The sequence below is a fragment of the Coloeus monedula genome, assembly GCF_965178545.1.
Source record: "Coloeus monedula genome assembly, chromosome: 34".
Lineage (NCBI taxonomy): Eukaryota > Metazoa > Chordata > Aves > Passeriformes > Corvidae > Coloeus > Coloeus monedula.
Genome location: NC_138814.1, coordinates 177,782 through 198,432, shown reverse-complemented (window position 1 = coordinate 198,432; position 20,651 = coordinate 177,782). Strand labels below are relative to the sequence as shown.

The 20,651-nt window shown below is 65.2% G+C and overlaps 1 protein-coding gene across 1 annotated transcript; it reads left to right on the top strand.

The window, feature by feature from the left end:
* Positions 1 to 64: 64 nt before the first annotated feature.
* PPP1R12C (protein phosphatase 1 regulatory subunit 12C) lies at positions 65 to 19,765 on the top strand (the record flags this gene model as incomplete). The annotated part of the gene is given in 21 exon segments (XM_082299838.1): positions 65 to 340; positions 2,072 to 2,202; positions 3,244 to 3,362; positions 5,388 to 5,547; positions 6,572 to 6,716; positions 9,112 to 9,186; positions 9,624 to 9,718; positions 11,889 to 12,049; positions 13,059 to 13,105; positions 13,185 to 13,232; positions 13,235 to 13,318; positions 13,401 to 13,447; positions 13,992 to 14,051; positions 14,177 to 14,267; positions 16,536 to 16,643; positions 17,641 to 17,684; positions 17,835 to 17,898; positions 17,999 to 18,103; positions 18,220 to 18,270; positions 18,992 to 19,042; positions 19,171 to 19,765. Coding segments are annotated over 21 exon segments (2,049 nt in total). The 3' UTR covers positions 19,258 to 19,765.
* Positions 19,766 to 20,651: the final 886 nt, after the last annotated feature.

Below are 20,651 nucleotides of genomic sequence, written 5' to 3'. Positions count from 1 at the left end.
CCCCGCCCCCCCTGCGGCGGCGGCGGCGGCCCCGGAGCGGCCCCGGAGCGGCGGCGGCCCCGCGATGGCGGCGGCGGCGGCGGCGGCGGCGGCCCGGGAGCGGCGCCGGGAGCAGCTGCGGCGCTGGGAGGAGGCGGCGGCGGCCGCTCCGTCCCCTCAGGAGGCCCGGCCGGGGCCGCCGCGGCCGCCGCGGGTGCGCTTCGAGCGGGCGGCCGAGTTCCGCGCCGTGTGCGCAGGCGCAGAGCTGGCCGAGGCGCGCGCCATGGTGATGGCGCCCGAGGGCGGGGGGCGCGCGCTGCTGGGCGGGGCCAACGCGGACGGCATCAGCGCGCTGCACCAGGTGGGCGGGGCCTGAGGGGAAAGGGGGCGGGGCTTGAGGGAAAGGGGGCGGGGCCAGCGCGGACGGCATCAGCGCGCTGCACCAGGTGGGCGGGGCCTGAGGGGAAAGGGGGCGGGGTTTGAGGGGAAAGGGGGCGGGGTTTGAGGGGAAAGGGGGCGGGGCCAACGCGGACGGCATCAGCGCGCTGCACCAGGTGGGCGGGGCCTGAGGGGAAATGGGGCGGGGCTTGAGGGGAAAGGGGGCGGGGCCAACGCGGACGGCATCAGCGCGCTGCACCAGGTGGGCGGGGCTTGAGGGAAAGGGGGCGGGGCTTGAGGGGAAAGGGGGCGGGGTTTGAGGGGAAAGGGGGCGGGGCCAACGCGGACGGCATCAGCGCGCTGCACCAGGTGGGCGGGGCCTGAGGGGAAAGGGGGCGGGGTTTGAGGGGAAAGGGGGCGGGGTTTGAGGGGAAAGGGGGCGGGGCCAACGCGGACGGCATCAGCGCGCTGCACCAGGTGGGCGGGGCCTGAGGGGAAATGGGGCGGGGCTTGAGGGAAAGGGGGCGGGGCCAACGCGGACGGCATCAGCGCGCTGCACCAGGTGGGCGGGGCCTGAGGGGAAAGGGGGCGGGGCTTGAGGGGAAAGGGGGCGGGGCCAACGCGGACGGCATCGGTGCGCTGCACCAGGTGGGCGGGGCCTGAGGGGAAAGGGGGCGGGGCTTGAGGGGAAAGGGGGCGGGGCCAGCGCGGACGGCATCGGTGCGCTGCACCAGGTGGGCGGGGCTTGAGGGGAAAGGGGGCGGGGCTTGAGGGGAAAGGGGGCGGGGTTTGAGGGGAAAGGGGGCGGGGCCAACGAGGACGGCATCAGCGCGCTGCACCAGGTGGGCGGGGCCTGAGGGGAAAGGGGCGGGGTTTGAGGGGAAAGGGGGCGGGGCCAACGCGGACGGTATCAGAGCGCTGCACCAGGTGGGCGGGGCTTGAGGGGAAAGGGGGCGGGGCCAACGCGGACGGTATCAGAGCGCTGCACCAGGTGGGCGGGGCTTGAGGGGAAGGGGGCGGGGCTTGAGGGGAAAGGGGGCGGGGCCAACGCGGACGGCATCGGTGCGCTGCACCAGGTGGGCGGGGCTTGAGGGGAAAGGGGGCGGGGCCAACGCGGACGGTATCAGAGCGCTGCACCAAGTGGGCGGGGCTTGAGGGGAAGGGGCGGGGCTTGAGGGGAAAGGGGGCGGGGCCAACGCGGACGGTATCAGCGCGCTGCGCCAGGTGGGCGGGGCTTGAGGGGAAGGGGCGGGGCTTGAGGGGAAAGGGGGCGGGGCCTGAGGGGAAATGGGCGGGGCCTGGGAAAGGGGGCGGGGTATGAGGAAAGGGGCGGGGCCTGGGAGAAGGGGGCGGGGCGTGGTGGGAAAGGGGCGGGGCCAGCACAGAGATAATCAGGGGGCTGCGCCGCGGGGGCGGGGCCTGGCGGGGAGGGGGCGGGGCCAAGCTCGAAATGGAGGTGGGGCCTAAAAGGGGGGGGCAGAGCTTCGGTGTGAGTGACAGCTCTGGCAGGAGGGGGCGTGGCCGGGGGCCGGGGGCTTTGCGGCGGTGGGAGGGGCTTGAGGCGGAGTGGGCGGAGCTTGGGGGGTCTCAAGAGGGCCCTGGGGGGGTCTCAGGGGGGCCTGGGGGTCCTTTTGGGGGGGGGGGGGTCGCAGTGGTCGCTGGGCGTCCCCGAGGGGTCCCCGGGTGTCCCCAACGGCGTCCCCGGCGTGGCCAGGCCTGCATCGATGAGAACATGGAGGTGGTGCAGTTCCTGGTGGAGAGCGGCGCCGACGTCAACCAGGCCGACAACGAGGGCTGGACCCCCCTGCACGTGGCCGCCGCCTGCGGCTGCCGCCACATCGCCCAGTGAGAGCCCTGAAACAGCCCCGAAACGCCCCGAAAACAGCCCAGGAACACCCCAGGAACGCCCCAAAAAACACCCCAGAAACACCCCAAAAACTCCCCAGAAACCCCCCCAAAACACCCCTGAGATACCCCAACAACACCCCAAAAACTTTCCAGAAACACCCCAGAGATACCCCGAAAACTCCCTAGAAACAGCCCCAAAACACCCCCAAAATACCCCGAAAACACCCCCAAAACAGCCCAAAACACCTTGAAGCTCCCCAAAATCTCCCCAAAAACTCCCCTGAGATACCCCAAAACCAGCCCTGGGATGCCAAAATGGCCAAATCCACCCCAAAAACCGCGTGAAACACCCCAAAAACCTCCCGGAACACCCAAAAACCTCCTGAAACACCCCAAAATTGCCCGAAACACCCCAAAACCTCCTGGCACACCCCGGCCTCACCAGAGATATCCCCGAACCGACTGAAAGCGGCCCAAAGTGCCCTGAGCCCACCCTGAGAGCCCCGGCTGAGGCAAACCGAGCCAGGCCAGGCCGGGCTGAGCCGAGCCGGGCTGGGCTGAGCTGAGCTGAGCCAGGCCTGGCTGAGCCGAGCTGAGCTGGGCTGAGCTGAGCTGAGCTGAGCTGAGCTGAGCTGAGCTGAGCCAGGCCTGGCTGAGCTGAGCCAAACTGGGCTGAGCCGAGCCGGGCTGAGCTGAGCTGGGCTGAGCTGGGCCAAGGCAGGCCCAGCTGGGCCGAGCTGAGCCTAGCTGGGCTGAGCTGAGCCTAGCCGGGCCGAGGCAGGCCTAGCCAAGCCAAGCCCAGCCAGGCCAAGGCAGGCCTAGCCGAGCCGAGCCGAGCCGAGCCAGGTCTAGCCGAACTGAGCCGGGCCGAGCCGAGCCAGGCCGAGGCAGGCCCAGCCGGGCCGAGCTGAGCCGGGCCGAGCCGAGCTGAGCCGAGCCGAGCCGAGCCGAGCCAGGTCTAGCCGAGCTGAGCCGAGCCGGGCCGAGCCGAGCCGAGCCGGGCCGAGCCCAGCCCCGCACTAACCCGGGCCCGCGCAGGTACCTGCTGGAGCACGGCGCCGACGCCGCCGCCGTCACGAGCGACCTGGAGCTGCCGCTGGAGGTGGCCGAGGACGAGGCCCTGGAGGAGCTGCTGAGGGCGGAGCTGCAGCGCAGGGGTGGGCGGGGCCTGAGGGGAAATGGGCGGGGCCTGTGGGGAAATGGGCGGGGCCTGTGGGGAAATGGGCGGGGCCTGTGGGGAAATGGGCGGGGGCTGTGGGGTGGGCGGGGCCTAAGGGGAAATGGGCGGGGGCTGCGGGGAAGTGGGCGGGGCCTGTGGGGGTGGGCGGGGCCTAAGGGGAAATGGGCGGGGGCTGCGGGAAGTGGGCGTGGCCTAAGGGGTGGGCGGGGGCCTGCGGGGAAGTGGGCGGGGCTTTGGGAGGGCGGGCGTGGTCTGAGGAGGGAGTGGGCGGTGCTTGTGTGGAAATGGGCGGGGTCTGCGTGTGATTGTGGGCGTGGCTTCTGAGAGAGCGGGCGTGGTCTGGTGGTTGTGGGTGGGGCTTTCTGAGACAGTGGGCGGGGCTTTGTGGGAGGATGGGCGTGGTTTGAGGGGCGGGTGGGAGGGGCCTGGTGAGTGGGTGTGGTTTGGGGTGGGCGGGGCTTTGTGGGGGAGTGGTCAGGGCACATCTGGGGGTGGTCAGTGCCCATCCAGGGTGGTCAGTGCCTGTCCAGGGGTGGTCAGGGCCTGTCCAGGGGTGGTCAGTGACCATCCAGGGGTGGTCAGTGCCCGTCCAGGGGTGATCAGGGCCCATCCAGGGTGGTCAAGGCCCATCCAGGGGTGGTCAGTGCCCATCCAGGGGTGGTCAGGGCCCATCCAGGGGTGGTCAGTGCCTGTCCAGGGGTGGTCAGTGCCCATCCAGGGGTGGTCAGTGCCCATCCAGGGGTGGTCAGTGCCTGTCCAGGGGTGGTCAGTGCCCGTCCAGGGGTGGTCAGGGCCCGTCCAGGGGTGCTCAGTGCCCGTCCAGGGGTGGTCAGGGCCCATCCAGGAGTGGTCAGTGCCCATCCAAGGGTGGTCAGGGCCCATCCAGGGGTGGTCAGGGCCCGTCCAGGGGTGGTCAGGGCACATCTGGGGGTGCTCAGTGCCCATCCAGGGTGGTCAAGGCCCATCCAGGGGTGGTCAGTGCCTGTCCAGGGGTGGTCAGTGCCCGTCCAGGGGTGGTCAGTGCCCGTCCAGGGGTGGTCAGGGCCCATCCAGGAGTGGTCAGTGCCCATCCAGGGGTGGTCAGGGCCTGTCCAGGGGTGGTCAGGGCCCGTCCAGGGGTGGTCACTGCCCATCCAGGGGTGGTCAGGGCCCATCCAGGGGTGGTCAGGGCCCGTCCAGGGGTGGTCAGTGCCCATCCAGGGGTGGTCAGGGCCCATCCAGGAGTGGTCACTGCCCATCCAGGAGTGGTCAGGGCCTGTCCAGGGGTGGTCAGTGCCCGTCCAGGGGTGGTCAGTGCCCATCCAGGGGTGATCAGGGCCCATCCAGGGGTGGTCACTGCCCATCCAGGAGTGGTCAGGGCCTGTCCAGGGGTGGTCAGTGCCCGTCCAGGGGTGGTCAGTGCCCATCCAGGGGTGGTCAGGGCCCATCCAGGGGTGGTCAGGGCCCATCCAGGAGTGGTCAGTGCCCATCCAGGGGTGATCAGGGCCCATCCAGGGGTGGTCAGTGCCCATCCAGGGGTGGTCAGGGCCTGTCCAGGGGTGGTCAGTGCCCGTCCAGGGGTGGTCAGGGCCCATCCAGGAGTGGTCAGTGCCCGTCCAGGGGTGGCCAGTGCCCGTCCAGGGGTGGTCAGGGCCCATCCAGGGGTGGTCAGTGCCCATCCAGGGGTGGTCAGGGCCCATCCAGGGGTGGTCAGGGCCCATCCAGGGGTGGTCAGTGCCCGTCCAGGGGTGGTCAGGGCCTGTCCAGGGGTGGTCAGGGCCCATCCAGGGGTGGTCAGTGCCCGTCCAGGGGTGGTCAGGGCCTGTCCAGGGGTGGTCAGGGCCCATCCAGGGGTGGTCAGTGCCCATCCAGGGTGGTCAGTGCCCATCCAGGGGTGGTCAGTGCCCATCCAGGAGTGGCCAGGACGTGTCCGGCTGTGTCTGGGCATGGCCGAGGCGTGCCCGGGGGGGGTCAGGGCCCGCTGGGTGCCCGGCCGGACCGTGGGTGCCCGTGCCCGTGGCAGGGGTGGACGTGGCGGCGGCCAAGCGCGCCGAGGAGGAGCGGATGCTGCGGGACACGCGCCTCTGGCTGGACTCGGGCCAGCTCCGCGACTGCCCCCACCCGGCCACCGGGGCCAGCGCCCTGCACGTGGCGGCCGCCAAGGGCTACATCGAGGTCATGAGGTCACACGGGGCAACTTCGGGGCTCTTCGGGGCGACTGGGGGGTCACAGGGGTCATGGGGGGGTCCTGAGGGGGCTGGGGGGGTCACAGGGGTCAGGGAGGTCCTGAGGGGTCATGGGGGGGTCCTGAGGGGTCAGGGGGGGTCACAGGGGTCAGGGGGGGTCACAGGGGTCAGGGGGGGTCCTGAGGGGTCAGGGGGGGGTGTCCTGAGGGGGCTGGGGGGGTCACAGGGGTCATGGGGGGGTCACAGGGGTCAGGGGGGTCCTGAGGGGGCTGGGGGGTCCCAGGGGTCATGGGGGGGTCCCAGGGGTCGGGGGGGGTCACAGGGGTCAGGGGGGGTCCTGAGGGGGCTGGGGGGGTCACAGGGGTCAGGGGGGGGTCCCAGGGGTCGGGGGGGGGTCACAGGGGGCTGGGGTGGACATTGGGGTCTGATGGGTTTTGGGGTGTCCCCGGGCGTTTTGGGGTCACCTGATGGGATTTGGGGTCTCCCTGGGGCTTTTGGGGTCACCTTGATGGATTTTGGGGTCACCCTGGGCATTTTGGGGTCTCCCTGGGTATTTTGGGGTCTCCCTGGGTGTTTTGGGGTCTCCCTGACGGGTTTTGGGGTCTCCCTGGGTGTTTTGGGGTCTCCCCGGGCATTTTGGGGTCACCTTGATGGGTTTTGGGATCTCTCTGGGTATTTTGGGGTCTCCCCGGGCATTTTGGGGTCACCTGACGGGTTTTGGGCTCTCCCTGGGTGTTTTGGGATCTCCCTGGGTATTTTGGGGTCTCCCCGGGCATTTTGGGGTCACCTGACGGGTTTTGGGATCTCTCTGGGTATTTTGGGGTCTCCCCGGGCATTTTGGGGTCACCTGACGGGTTTTGGGGTCTCCCTGGGTGTTTTGGGGTCTCCCCGGGCCTTTTGGGGTCACCTGACGGGTTTTGGGATCTTCCTGGGTGTTTTGGGATCTCCCTGGGTATTTTGGGGTCTCCCCGGGCATTTTGGGGTCCCCTGACGGGTTTTGGGCTCTCCGGGCTGGCCCCAGGCTGCTGCTGGCCGCCGGCTACGACCCCGACGTGCGGGACAAGGACGGCTGGACGCCGCTGCACGCGGCCGCGCACTGGGGCGTGGAGGAGGCGTGCAGGGTCCTGGCAGAGCACCTGTGCGACATGAGCCCCCAGAACAACGTGGTGAGCGGGCCGGGGGTCAGCCGTGGGGTCAGGGGTCAGTTGTGGGGTCAGGGGTCAGTCGTGGGGTCAGTTATGGGGTCAAGGGTCAGTTATGGGGTCAGGGTCCCTGCAGGGTCCTGGCAGAGCACCTGTGCGACATGAGCCCCCAGAACAACGTGGTGAGCGGGTCAGGGGTCAGGGATGGGGTCAGGGGTCAGTTGTGGGGTCAGGGGTCAGTCGTGGGGTCAGTTATGGGGTCAAGGGTCAGTTATGGGGTCAGGGTCCCTGCAGGGTCCTGGCAGAGCACCTGTGCGACATGAGCCCCCAGAACAACGTGGTGAGCGGGCCAGGGGTCAGCCGTGGGGTCAGGGGTCAGGGATGGGGTCAGCTGTGGGGTCAGGGGTCAGCCGTGGGGTCAGGGGGTGTCTATGGGGTCAGTTATGGGGTCAGGGTCCCTGCAGGGTCCTGGCAGAGCACCTGTGCGACATGAGCCCCCAGAACAACGTGGTGAGCGGGTCAGGGGTCAGCCGTGGGGTCAGGGGTCAGGGATGGGGTCAGGGGTCAGTCGTGGGGTCAGGGGTCAGTTATGGGGTCAGGGGGTGTCTATGGGGTCAGTTATGGGGTCAGGGGGTGTCTATGGGGTCAGTTATGGGGTCAGGGTCCCTGCAGGGTCCTGGCAGAGCACCTGTGCGACATGAGCCCCCAGAACAACGTGGTGAGCGGGCCAGGGGTCAGCCGTGGGGTCAGGGGTCAGTTATAGGGTCAGGGGTCAGGGATGGGGTCAGGGGTCAGTTGTGGGGTCAGGGGTCAGTTATAGGGTCAGGGGTCAGTTGTGGGGTCAGGGGTCAGTTATAGGGTCAGGGGTCAGTTGTGGGGTCAGGGGTCAGTTATGGGGTCAGGGGGTGTCTATGGGGTCAGTTATGGGGTCAGTTATGGGGTCAGTTATGGGGTCAGGGGTCAGTCATGGGGTCAGTCATGGGGTCAGTTATGGGGTCAGTCATGGCGTCAGTGATGGGGTCAGTCATGGGGTCTATGATGGGGTCAGTCGTGGGGTCAGTCATGGGGTCAGGGGTCAGTTGTGGAATCAGTCATGGGGTCAGGGGTCAGTTATGGGGTCAGTTATGGGGTCAGTCATGGGGTCAGTTATGGGGTCAGTTATGGGGTCAGTCATGGGGTCAGTTATGGGGTCAGTTATGGGGTCAGTCGTGGGGTCAGGGGTCAGTCATGGGGTCAGTCATGGGGTCAGTCATGGGGTCAGTCATGGGGTCAGTCATGGGGTCAGTTATGGGGTCAGGGGTCAGTTATGGGGTCAGTCATGGGGTCAGTCATGGGGTCAGTTATGGGGTCAGGGGTCAGTCATGGGGTCAGTTATGGGGTCAGTCATGGGGTCAGTTATGGGGTCAGTTATGGGGTCAGTCATGGGGTCAGTTATGGGGTCAGGGGTCAGTCATGGGGTCAGTTATGGGGTCAGTCATGGGGTCAGTTGTGGGGTCAGTTATGGGGTCAGTCATGGGGTCAGTCATGGGGTCAGTCATGGGGTCAGTTGTGGGGTCAGTTATGGGGTCAGTCATGGGGTCAGTTGTGGGGTCAGGTATGGGGTCAGTTATGGGGTCAGTTGTGGGGTCAGGTATGGGGTCAGTCATGGGGTCAGTGATGGGGTCAGTGATGGGGTCAGTTATGGGGTCAGTTATGGGGTCAGGTATGGGGTCAGTTATGGGGTCGGTCATGGGGTCAGTCATGGGGTCAGTTATGGGGTCAATTATGGGGTCAGTTATGGGGTCAGTCATGGGGTCAGTTATGGGGTCAGTCATGGGGTCAGGTATGGGGTCAGGGGTCAGTTATGGGGTCAGGGGTCAGTCATGGGGTCAGTCATGGGGTCAGTCATGGGGTCAGTCATGGGGTCAGGGGTCAGTTATGGGGTCAGTCATGGGGTCAGTCATGGGGTCAGTTATGGGGTCAGTTATGGGGTCAGGGGTCAGTTATGGGGTCAGTTATGGGGTCAGTTATGGGGTCAGTTATGGGGTCAGTCATGGGGTCAGTTATGGGGTCAGTTATGGGGTCAGGGGTCAGTTATGGGGTCAGTTATGGGGTCAGTCATGGGGTCAGTCATGGGGTCAGGGGTCAGTCATGGGGTCAGTTATGGGGTCAGTTATGGGGTCAGGTATGGGGTCAGGGGTCAGTCATGGGGTCAGTTATGGGGTCAGTCATGGGGTCAGTCATGGGGTCAGGTATGGGGTCAGGGGTCAGTTATGGGGTCAGTCATGGGGTCAGGTATGGGGTCAGGGGTCAGTCATGGGGTCAGTTATGGGGTCAGTCATGGGGTCAGTCATGGGGTCAGGTATGGGGTCAGGGGTCAGTTATGGGGTCAGTCATGGGGCCAGGGGGGTTTGGGGTCCCCACCGTGCCCCCCCCCCAGGGGCAGCGTCCCTGTGACCTGGCGGACGAGGAGACCCTGCCCCTGCTGGAGGAGCTGCAGCGGCGCCAGCACCACGTGAGACCCCCCGGGAGCCCCGAAATCTGCTCTGGGACCCCAAAACACCCCCGGGACCCCCGAAATCTGCTCTGGGACCCCAAAACACCCCTGGGAGCCCCAAAATCTGCTCTGGGACCCCCAAAATCTGCTCTGGGACCCCAAAACACCCCTGGGAGCCCCAAAATCTGCTCTGGGACCCCAAAACAGCCCCGGGAGCCCCAAAACCTCCCCTGGGACCCCAAAAAACCCCTGAGACCCCAAAACCTCCCCTGGAGCGCCCCAAATCCCCTTTGGGACCCCCAACCCCCCCCAGGACCCCTCAAACCCCACGTGAGACCCCCCAAAACCTCCCCGAATCCCCTTTGGGACCCCCAGCCCCCCCCAGGACCCCCAACCCCCATTTCGGGGGTCCCCGAACCGGCTCGGGGGGGTCCTGAGCGCCCCTCCCCCCCCAGCTCCGCAGCCAGAAGGACCCGGGGGCCCCTCCCCCCCCCCCGGCACCGGACCCCGACGGAGCCCCCCCAGCGCCGGGGGGGGGCAAGCACCGACGGTGAGAGCCGGGAACCCCAAAAACCCCGAAAACCGCCCCAAAAACGGCCCCGGGAACCCCAAAAACCCTTAAAAACCACCTTGGGAACCCCAAAAAACCCCAGAACGGACCCAAAAACGGCCTCGGGAACCCCAAAAACCCCGAAAACCGCCCCAAAAACGGCCCCGGGAACCCCAAAAAACCCCAAAACGGACCCAAAAACGGCCTCGGGAACCCCAAAAACCCCAAAAACCGCCCCAAAAACGGCCTCGGGAACCCCAAAAACCCTTAAAAACCACCTCGGGAACCCCAAAAAACCCCGAAAACCGCCCCAAAAACGGCCTCGGGAACCCCAAAAACCCCAAAAACCGCCCCAAAAACGGCCCCGGGAACCCCAAAAACCCTTAAAAACCACCTCGGGAACCCCAAAAAACCCCAAAACGGACCCAAAAACGGCCTCGGGAACCCCAAAAACCCCGAAAACCGCCCCAAAAACGGCCCCGGGAACCCCAAAAAACCCCAAAACGGACCCAAAAACGGCCTCGGGAACCCCAAAAACCCCAAAACGGACCCAAAAACGGCCTCGGGAACCCCAAAAACCCCAAAAACCGCCCCAAAAACGGCCTCGGGAACCCCAAAAACCCTTAAAAACCACCTCGGGAACCCCAAAAAACCCCGAAAACCGCCCCAAAAACGGCCCGGGAACCCCAAAAAACCCCAAAACGGACCCAAAAACGGCCTCGGGAACCCCAAAAACCCCAAAAACCGCCCCAAAAACGGCCTCGGGAACCCCAAAAACCCTTAAAAACCACCTCGGGAACCCCAAAAAACCCCGAAAACCGCCCCAAAAACGGCCTCGGGAACCCCAAAAACCCCGAAAACCGCCCCAGAAACGGCCCCGGGTACCCCAAAAACCCCGAAAACCGCCCCAAAAACGGCCCCGGGAACCCCAAAAACCCTTAAAAACCACCTCGGGAACCCCAAAAAACCTCGTAAACCGCCCCAAAAACGGCCCCGGGAACCCCAAAAAACCCCAAAACGGACCCAAAAACGGCCTCGGGAACCCCAAAAACCCCAAAAACCGCCCCAAAAACGGCCTCGGGAACCCCAAAAACCCTTAAAAACCACCTCGGGAACCCCAAAAAACCCCGAAAACCGCCCCAAAAACGGCCTCGGGAACCCCAAAAACCCCAAAAACCGCCCCAAAAACGGCCCCGGGAACCCCAAAAACCCCAAAAACCGCCCCAAAAACGGCCCCGGGAACCCCAAAAACCCCGAAAACCGCCCCAAAAACGGCCCCGGGAACCCCAAAAACCCCGAAAACCGCCCCAAAAACGGCCTCGGGAACCCCAAAAACCCTTAAAAACCACCTCGGGAACCCCAAAATCCCCATTTTTTTCTCCCCAAATCCCTGGGTTTTTTCCCAAAATTCCCATTTTTCCCCCCAAATCCCCTTTTTTCCCCAAAAATCCCCATTTTTCCCCCCAAATCCCCGTTTTCCCCCCCAAATTCCCGTTTTTTCCCCCCAAAATCCCTGGGGGTTTTCCCCCAAAATCCCCATTTTTTCCCCAAAATCCCCATTTTTTCCCCCCAAAATCCCCGTTTTCCCCCCAAATTCCCCGTTATTGCCCAAAATCCCCCCTTTTCCCCCAAACCCCCCTTTTCCCCCCAAATCCCCATTTTTCCCTTCAAAATCCCCATTTTTTCCCCAAAATCCCCTGTGTTTTCCCCCCAGTTCCCCTTTTTCCCCAAATCCCAGTTTTTCCCCCCAAATCCTCGTGTTTCCCCCAGCTCCCCGGTTTTTGCCCAAAATCGCCCTTTTTTGCCCCAGCAGCTCCGTGTTTCTCCCCAGCTCCCCGGTTTTTGCCCAAAATCGCCGTTTTTTGCCCCAGCAGCTCCGTGTTTCCCCCCAGCTCCCCATTTTTGCCCAAAATCGCCGTTTTTTGCCCCAGCAGCTCCGTGTTTCCCCCAGCTCCCCATTTTTGCCCAAAATCGCCGTTTTTTGCCCCAGCAGCTCCGTGTTTCCCCCCAGCTCCCCGTTTTTTGCCCAAAATCGCCGTTTTTTGCCCCAGCAGCTCCATGTTCCCCCCAGCTCCCCGGTTTTGCCCAAAATCGCCGTTTTTTGCCCCAGCAGCTCCGTGTTTCCCCCCAGCTCCCCATTTTTGCCCAAAATCGCCGTTTTTTGCCCCAGCAGCTCCGTGTGCCGCCGCAGCTCCCGGGAGAAGCTCTCGCTGCAGGCCCGGGACAGGGTGGGGGAGGGGGCGCTGCCCCCCCCCCTGAGCCCCCCGGGTGGGGGAGGGGAGCCCAGCAGCGACGAGGGGGGGGAGAGCGACGGGGACCCCCCCCCGCGGGGTGAGGGTTTGGGGGGAAAAAGGGGGATTTTGGGAAAAAAACGGGGATTTTGGGAAAAAGGGGATTTGGGGGGAAAAACGGGGATTTTGGGAAAAAGGGGATTTTGGGGGAAAAATGGGGATTTTGGGGGAAAAAGGGGGGTTTTGGGAAAAAGGGGATTTGGGGGTAAAAAAGGGGATTTTGGGGAAAAGGGGATTTGGGGAAAAAAGGGGATTTGGGGGAAAAGGGGGAATTTGGGGAAAAAGGGGGGTTTGGGGGGAAAAAGGGGATTTGGGGGGAAAAGGGGGAATTTGGGGAAAAAGGGGATTTTTTGGGGAAAAATGGGAATTTGGGGAAAAAGGGGGGTTTGCAAAAAATGGGGATTTGGGGGGAAAAAGGGGGATTTTGGGCAAAAAAGGGGGATTAGGGGACAAGGGGGATTTTGGGGAAAAGGGGATTTGGGGGCAAAAATGGGAGGTTTGGGGAAAAAGGGATTTGGGGAAAAGGGGATTTGGGGGGAAAACGAGGATTTTGGGGGAAAGGGGATTTGGGGGAAAAAAGGAGGATTTTGGGAAAAAGGGGGGTTTGGGGGGAAAAGGGGAATTTGGGGGGGAAAACGAGGATTTGGGGGAAAAGGGGAATTTGGGGGGAAAAGGGGATTTGGGGGAAGGAAAAATGGGGATTTTGGGAGTTCCCGAGGCATTTTGGAACAAAAATGAGGATTTTGGGGAGTTCCGAGGGATCCAGAGGGATTTTGGGGGGAGAAAAGGGGAGATTTTGGGGAGCTCCAAGGGGGGATTTGGGGGGGGGGGGGTCTGTGGGTGGGGGAGGGGTCTCTGGGGGAGGGGTCTGTGGGTGGGGGAGGGGTCTGTGGAAGGGGGAGGGGTCTGTGGGGTGGGGGAGGGGTCTGTGGATGGGGGAGGGGTCTCTGGGTGGGGAGGGGTCTCTGGGTGGGGGAGGGGTCTGTGGGTGGGGGGAGGGGTCTCTGGGGTGGGGGAGGGGTCTCTCACTGCCCTCCCCTCCCCCCCAGACCCCCCCGAAGCTCCGCCCCCCAACGGCCCCTCCCCCCCAGCGCCGGTAAGGCCCCTCCCCCTCCCTGCAGGGCGGGACAAAGGGGCGGGGCCTCGGCCCGGCCCCGCCCCCACCGCCCCCCCAGCCCCCCCCCGGGGCTCTCTGCAGGTCCGGCTCCCTGGGGCGTGGCCCAGCCCCGCCCCGGCCCCGCCCCCCGCGCAGGCCCCGCCCCCCGTGCGCCGCTCCGCCTCCTCCCCGCGCCTGCGGGCCCCGCCCACGGTGAGGCCCCGCCCTCGGAACAAACCACGCCCCCCCCCCGCAAAAGCCACGCCCCCCCCCTCACCGCCCCTCCCCCCCGCAGGTTTCGGACCCCCCCGGCCGCCCCTCCCCCCCCCAGCGCTCCCCGAGGTGAGTTTGGGGTGGGGGGAGGGGGCGGGGTTAAAAAGGGGAGGGGCTAAGGGGGGAGGGGCTAAAGGGGGGAGGGGCTAAAGGGGAGGGGCTAAAAGGGGGAGGGGCTAAAAGGGGGTTAAGGGGGAGGGGCTGAAAGGGGGAGGGGTAAAAGGGGGGGAGGGGCTAAAAAGGGGGGAGGGGCTAAAAGGGGAGGGGCTGAAAGGGGAGGGGCTGAAAGGGGGGAGGGGCTTAAAGGGGGAGGGGCTAAAAGGGGAGGGGTTAAAGGGGGGCTAAAGGGGGGAGGGGTAAAAGGGGAGGGGCTGAAAGGGGGAGGGGCTAAAGGGGGAGGGGTTAAAAGGGGAGGGGCTAAAAGGGGGAGGGGCTAAAAGGGGAGGGGTTAAAGGGGGGCTAAAGGGGGAGGGGTAAAAGGGGAGGGGCTAACGGGGAGGGGCTGAAAGGGGGAGTGGTTAAAAGGGGGAGGGGCTTAAAGGGGGGAGGGGTTAAAATGGGGGAGGGGCTAAAATGGGGGAGGGGCTGACGCTGCCTCCCCTCCCCCCCACAGCCCCCCTCCCCCCACCCCGCCCGGAGCCCCCCGGGACCCCCCCGAGCCGCGGGTGCGCAGGTGAGGCCCCTCCCCCACCCCCAGGGGTCCCGAATCCCCCCAGGACCCCCTGGGGAGCCCCCAAATCCCCCCAAATCCCCCCAAATCCCCCAAATCCCCCCAAATCCCCTTTTCACCCCCCCCAGGCCGTTCCAGCCCCCGGCCCGGGACGAGGAGTCGGAGTCGCAGCGCAAGGCCCGGAGCCGCCTGATGCGGCAGGCGCGGAGAGCCACGCAGGTGCGCCCAAACCGCCCGAAACTGCCCAAAATCAGCCCTGAAACCGCCCCGAAACTGCCCCAAAACCGCCCCGAAATCAGCCCTGAAACTGCCCTGAAACTGCCCCGGAATCAGCCCTGAAACTGCCCTGAAACTGCCCCAAAACCGCCCCGAAACTGCCCAAAATCAGCCCTGAAACCGCCCTGAAACTGCCCTGAAACTGCCCCAAAACCGCCCTGAAATCAGCCCTGAAACTGCCCTGAAACTGCCCCAAAAACCGCCCCAAAACTGCCCAAAATCAGCCCTGAAACCGCCCCGAAACTGCCCCAAAACCGCCCTGAAATCAGCCCCGAAACTGCCCCGAAACTGCCCCAAAACCGCCCGAAACTGCCCAAAATCAGCCCTGAAACCGCCCCGAAACTGCCCCAAAACCGCCCTGAAACTGCCCTGAAACTGCCCCGAAACCGCCCTGAAACTGCCCTGAAACTGCCCCAAAACCGCCCTGAAATCAGCCCTGAAACTGCCCTGAAACTGCCCCGAAATCAGCCCTGAAACCGCCCCGAAACTGCCCCAAAACCGCCCCGGAATCAGCCCCAAAACCGCCCCGAAACTGCCCCAAAACCGCCCTGAAATCAGCCCTGAAATCAGCCCTGAAACCGCCCCGAAACTGCCCCAAAACCGCCCTGAAATCAGCCCTGAAACTGCCCTGAAACTGCCCCAAAACCGCCCCGAAACTGCCCCAAAACCACCCCGAAATCAGCCGTGAAACCGCCCTGAAACTGCCCCAAAACCGCCCCGAAATCAACCCCGAAACCGCCCCAAAACCGCCCCGAAATCAACCCCGATACCGCCCCGAAACTGCCCCGAAATCACCCCTGAAACTGCCCTGAAACTGCCCCAAAACCACCCTGAAACTGCCCCAAAACCGCCCCGAAATCAACCCCGAAACCGCCCCGAAATCACCCCTGAAACCACCCCAAATCACCCCTGAAACTGCCCCCAAACTGCCCCAAAACTGCCCCAAAACTGCCCCAAAATCATCCCGAAATCATCCCTGAAACAGCCCCGAAATCACCCCGGAAACTGCCCCAAAACCGCCCTGAAACTGCCCCAAAACTGCCCCGAAACCGCCCCAAAATCAGCCCCGAAACCGCCCCAAAATCACCCCAAAATCCCAACTGCCCAGAGAGCACCAAACCGCCCCAAAATCACCCCAAAAACCAGCCTGAGACACCCAAGAACCGCCCCTAAGCCACCCAGAGACTGCCAAACCCCCCAGAATCTCCCCAAACCCCCCAAAATCCACCCCAAACCCCCCAAATTCACCCCAAATTCACCCCAATCCCCTCTAAACCTTCCCATGGCCCTTCAGAAAGTCCCAAATCCCCCGAGTGACCCCTGAGTGACCCTGAGTGACCCCTGAGTGACCCTGAGTGACCCCTGAGTGACCCGAGTGACCCCAAGTGACCCTGAGTGACCCCTGAGTGACCCCAAGTGACCCTGAGTGACCCCTGAGTGACCCCTGAGTGTGACCCGAGTGACCCCTGAGTGACCCTGAGTGACCTCGAGTGACCCCTGAGTGACCCTGAGTGACCCTCGAGTGACCCTGAGTGACCCCTGAGTGTGACCCGAGTGTGACCCCCTGAGTGACCCCTGAATGACCCGAGTGTGACCCCCTGAGTGACCCCTGAATGACTCGAGTGACCCCTGAGTGACCCTGAGTGACCCCGAGTGACCCCTGAGTGACCCTTGAGTGACCCCCGAGTGACCCCGAGTGACCGTGACCCCCAAGTGACCCCTGAGTGACCCCCGAGTGATCCCTGGGTGACCCCTGAGTGTGACCTGAGTGACCCCCGAGTGACCCTTGAGTGACCCCCGAGTGACCCCAAGTGACCATGACCCCCAAGTGACCCCCGAGTGATCCTGAGTGACCCCTGAGTGACCCTGAGTGTGACCCGAGTGATCCCTGAGTGACCCTGAGTGACCCCTGAGTGACCCCTGAGTGACCCCTGAGTGTGACCCGAGTGTGACCCCCCCGAGTGACCCCTGAATGACCCGAGTGACCCCTGAGTGACCCCCGAGTGACCCCCCGAGTGACCCCTGAGTGACCCTGCGTGTGACCCCTGAGTGACCCCTGACCCCGAGTGACCCCGAGTGTGACCCCTGAGTGACCCCGAGTGACCCGAGTGACCCCTGAATGACCCGAGTGACCCCCCGAGTGACCCCTGAGTGTGACCCCTGAGTGACCCCTGACCCCGAGTGACCCCGAGTGACCCCGGCCCCGCCCAGGGCGTGACCCTGCCGGAGCTGAGGGCAGCGGAGCAGGGGATTGGCCGAGCCGCCGAGGGGCGTGGCCAGGAGCAGCCAATCAGGGACGAGGGGAGGCGCGACCCCGCCGTGAGTGCATTTGGGGAGGGGTCCTGGGGGGGATTTGGGGGGAATTTGGGGGATTTTGGGGGCCTCGGGAGGGTCTGGGGGGGCCTCAGGGGAATTTGGGGGTCCTGGAGCAGTTTTGAGGGGGGGTCGGGGTCTCAGGAGGGTCCTGAGGGGGGGTTGGGGGTCCCTGGGGGGTTTTGGGGGGTCCCTGGGGGGTTTTGGGGGTCCCTGGGTGGAATTTGGGGGTCCCTGGGGGGGTTTTGGGGGGTCCCTGGGGGGGTTTTGGGGGTCCCTGGGTGGAATTTGGGGGTCCCTGGGGGGGTTTTGGGGGTCCCTGGGTGGAATTTGGGGGTCCCTGGGGGGGTTTTGGGGGTCCCTGGGTGGAATTTGGGGGTCCCTGGGGGGGTTTTGGGGGTCCCTGGGTGGAATTTGGGGGTCCCTGGGGGGTTTTGGGGGTCCCTGGGTGGAATTTGGGGGTCCCTGGGGGGTTTTGGGGGTCCCTGGGGGGTTTTGGGGGGTCCCTGGGGGGGTTCTGGGGGTCCCTGGGTGGAATTTGGGGGTCCCTGGGGGGGTTTTGGGGGTCCCTGGGTGGAATTTGGGGGTCCCTGGGGGGGTTTTGGGGGTCCCTGGGTGGAATTTGGGGGTCCCTGGGGGGTTTTGGGGGTCCCTGGGGGTCTCCCCCTTTCCTCACCACCCCCTCCCCCACCCCAGGACCCCCCCCGCTCCCCTCCCCCCCCGCGCAGGTGACCAAAGGTGGGTGACCCCTCCCCCATTTCCCCTCCCCCTCCCCAAATCCTTCCCCCCCCCCCCCCCAATTGAATTTGGGGGGTCCTGGGGGGGGTCCCGACCCCTCCCCCCAAAACCCCTTTGGGTCCCTCAGGGCCGGAGCCGCCGCAGCCCCCGGGGGGGCGGAGCCTGTCCCAGGTGAGGGGGGGCGCGGGGGGGGGGGTGGGGGGAGGGGAACCCCAAAACCCCCCCGGGACCCCCCCCCCAACCTCTGTGCCCCTCCCCCACGCAGGGCTCAGAGAGCGACGGGCCCGAGGACGCCCCTCCCCCACCCAGGTACTTGGGGGGGATTTGGGGGGGTCCCGGAGGGGTCCGAGGGGTGCTGGGATGATTTGGGGGGGGGGGGGGGTGTCTCAGGAGAGTCTGGGGTGATTTTGGGGGGGGGTCGCAGCCCCCCCCTAACGCCCCTCCCCCCTCCCCCCACAGCCGTGCCCCTCCCCCCCCCAACGGCCTCCGGCCCCCCCCGGCCCCGCCCTTCGATTACCAACAGGTGAGGCCCTTTTTGGGGGGGGGGGGGGGGCGGGGGCGGATTTTGGGGGGGTTCGGGGCACACCTGGAGCCCCTCCCCCCGCGCACCCCCCCTCCCCCAGCTGTTCCAGGAGCTTTGGGTGGAAAACGAGCGGATTCGGGAGCAGCTGCAGGAGGCGGAGCTGGCGCTGACCCAGAGCCGGCTGGAGCTCGAGAGGGTCACTCAGGTCAGGGGTCACTCAGGTCAGGGGTCACTCAGGTCAGGGGTCACTCGGTGGCCACTGGCAGGAGGGGCACAGGTGCCCCCTCCAACAGCCGGGACCCCCCTTTTTCCCCCCCCCAGCGCCAGGAGCGCAGCGCGGAGCGTCCGGCCCGGCTGGAGCTCGAGAGATTCGTGAGTGACCCCCAGAAAAACAGCCCGGGACCCCCAAAGCCCCCAGCGAGACCCTTCACACTCACCCCCATTTGCTCTGCGCGTTTCCTGACGTTTTCCTCTGCGCGTTTCCTGACGTTTCCCCCCTCACCTTTCCCTCCCTTTTCCCCTTCACGTTTCCCTCCCTTTTCCCCCCTCACCTTTCCCTCCCTTTTCCCCCTCACGTTTCCTCCCTTTTCTCCCCTCACCTTTCCCTTTTTCCCCCTCACGTTTCCCTCCCTTTTCCCCCTCACGTTTCCCTCCCTTTTCTCCCCTCATCTTTCCCTTTTCTCCCCTCACGTTTCCCTCCCTTTTCCCCCTCACCTTTCCCTCCCTTTTCTCCCCTCACGTTTCCCTCCCTTTTCTCCCCTCACCTTTCCCTCCCTTTTCCCCCTCACCTTTCCCGTCCTTTCCTCCCCTCACCTTTCCCTCCCTTTTCCCCTCACGTTTCCCTCCCTTTTCTCCCCTCACGTTTCCCTCCCTTTTCCCCTCACGTTTCCCTCCCTTTTCCCCCTCACCTTTCCCGCCCTTTTCTCCCCTCCCCTTTCCCTCCCTTTTCCCCCCTCACCATTCCCGCTCTTTTTCCCTCTCCCCTTTCCCTCCCTTTTCCCCCCTCACCATTTCCTGCCATTTTTCCCTTCACACTTTCTGCCGTTTTTCCCCAAAACGCTCCCCTCGCCTTCTCCCCCCCGTGCCCCCCCAGGAGCGCCGGGCGCTGGAGCTGAAGGCGGCTGAGCTGGAGGAGGAGCTCAAGGTGAACTTGGGGAGCGCCGGGGGAGGAAGGTTGAGACCCCCCAATGCCTCCCCAAATTTCGGAGGGGTCTTTGGGGCAGTTTTTGGGGTGTTTTGGGGGTGATTTTTGACCCGCCCGGACCCTCGCAGGCTCTCTCGGACCTTCGGGCCGACAACCAGAGGCTCAAGGATGAGAACGCGGCGCTGATCAGGGTCATCAGCAAACTCTCCAAGTGACCCCCACGGGACCCCCCAGGACCCCGCAAGGGACCCAGGACCCCCCCAGGACCCCCCCGATCCCCCCCCAATCTCCCCCCATATGGGGGCGGAGCCAAACGTGCTGAGGGCGTGGCCAAACGGGAGTGGGCGGGGGCCGATGCTGTGGGGGCGTGGCCAAACCGGCGGGGGGCGTGGTCAAAAAGGGGGCGGAGCCAACTCATTGCACTGACGTGGGAGCTGCCAAAGGGGCGTGGCCAAAAGGGGGCGTGGTCTGAGAGCACCAGGCCCCGCCCTCACCTCTCCCCGCATGCCAATCATACGCTGTTCGTCCAATCAGACCGCGGGCTTGGGGCGGGGCCTCATCGTGCCCCGCCCATTCCCCTTCCCCCCCACCCTGCCCCTCCCCCCCCCCCGTGCAAATATTTTTGTGAAAAAAAATGAGGAAAAAAAAAAGGAAAATGATTAAAAAAAAGGAGGAGTGTGAGGGAGGGGCAAAGATGAGGTGCGAGTTTTTTATATAAATATATTTATGGAGCTCTGTGGGTACAAATTCCCCTCCCCCATCCCTGCCCAACCCCCAGCCCCTCCCCCACCCACCCACCCATCGCTCTGGCCCCGCTCTTTTTGTCCTTTTTCTTTTTTTTTTTTTTTTTTTTCCTTCTTTATTCTGTCCAAAAAAAGGTTAAAAAAGAGAAAAGGGGGTGGGGGGGAGGGGAAGGGGGGAAGGGCGACTTTTACCTGCAAAGAGACGTGGGGGGAGGGGCGGGCGGGGGAAGGGGTTCGAGGGGGGAGGGGGGAGCGGGTGGGGGATGGGGGGAGGTGGAAATAAATTAAATACGAACCAAAAAAAGGGGGATTTGAGCAGCGCAAAGACCCAGGGGAGGAGGAGGAGGAGCGGCGGCGGCGGCGGCGGAGTCCCCGAGCCCCCCCCGGGGCGGTTGTGGGGCGCAGGGGGGGCCCCCCGAGTCTGATGTGGGGCTGGAATTCGAAGTTGGGGGGGGGGGCTCCGTGTGCGGGTCCCGGGGGGGCCTCTCCGTGGGGTCGAGGCTCCGTGTGGGGCGGGGCCGCGGGCTGGGGGTCTCTCCGTGGGTCTCTCCTCCGTGGGGCGGGCGGGGGTCTCTCCGTGGGGCGGCGGCGCCGGGGGGGGGACGAGACCTCGGCAGCAGGAAGAAGAGAGAGAAACTGAGGCACGGTTAAAAATCGGGGGGGGTGGGGGGGACGAAATGTGGGAGGGTGGGGGGGACCCTCTGCCCCCCAAGCAGAGGCCCTGCCCCACACACACACAGGTCCGAGCTCTGCCCCACAGGTCCCACCCTCGATCCCCTGCCCCGATCGCTGCTGAGGGGGGAAGAGAAGGGCAGCGGCGAGGGCGGCGGCGGCGGCTCGGTCAGTGGGGCAGCTCCGGGCCCCAC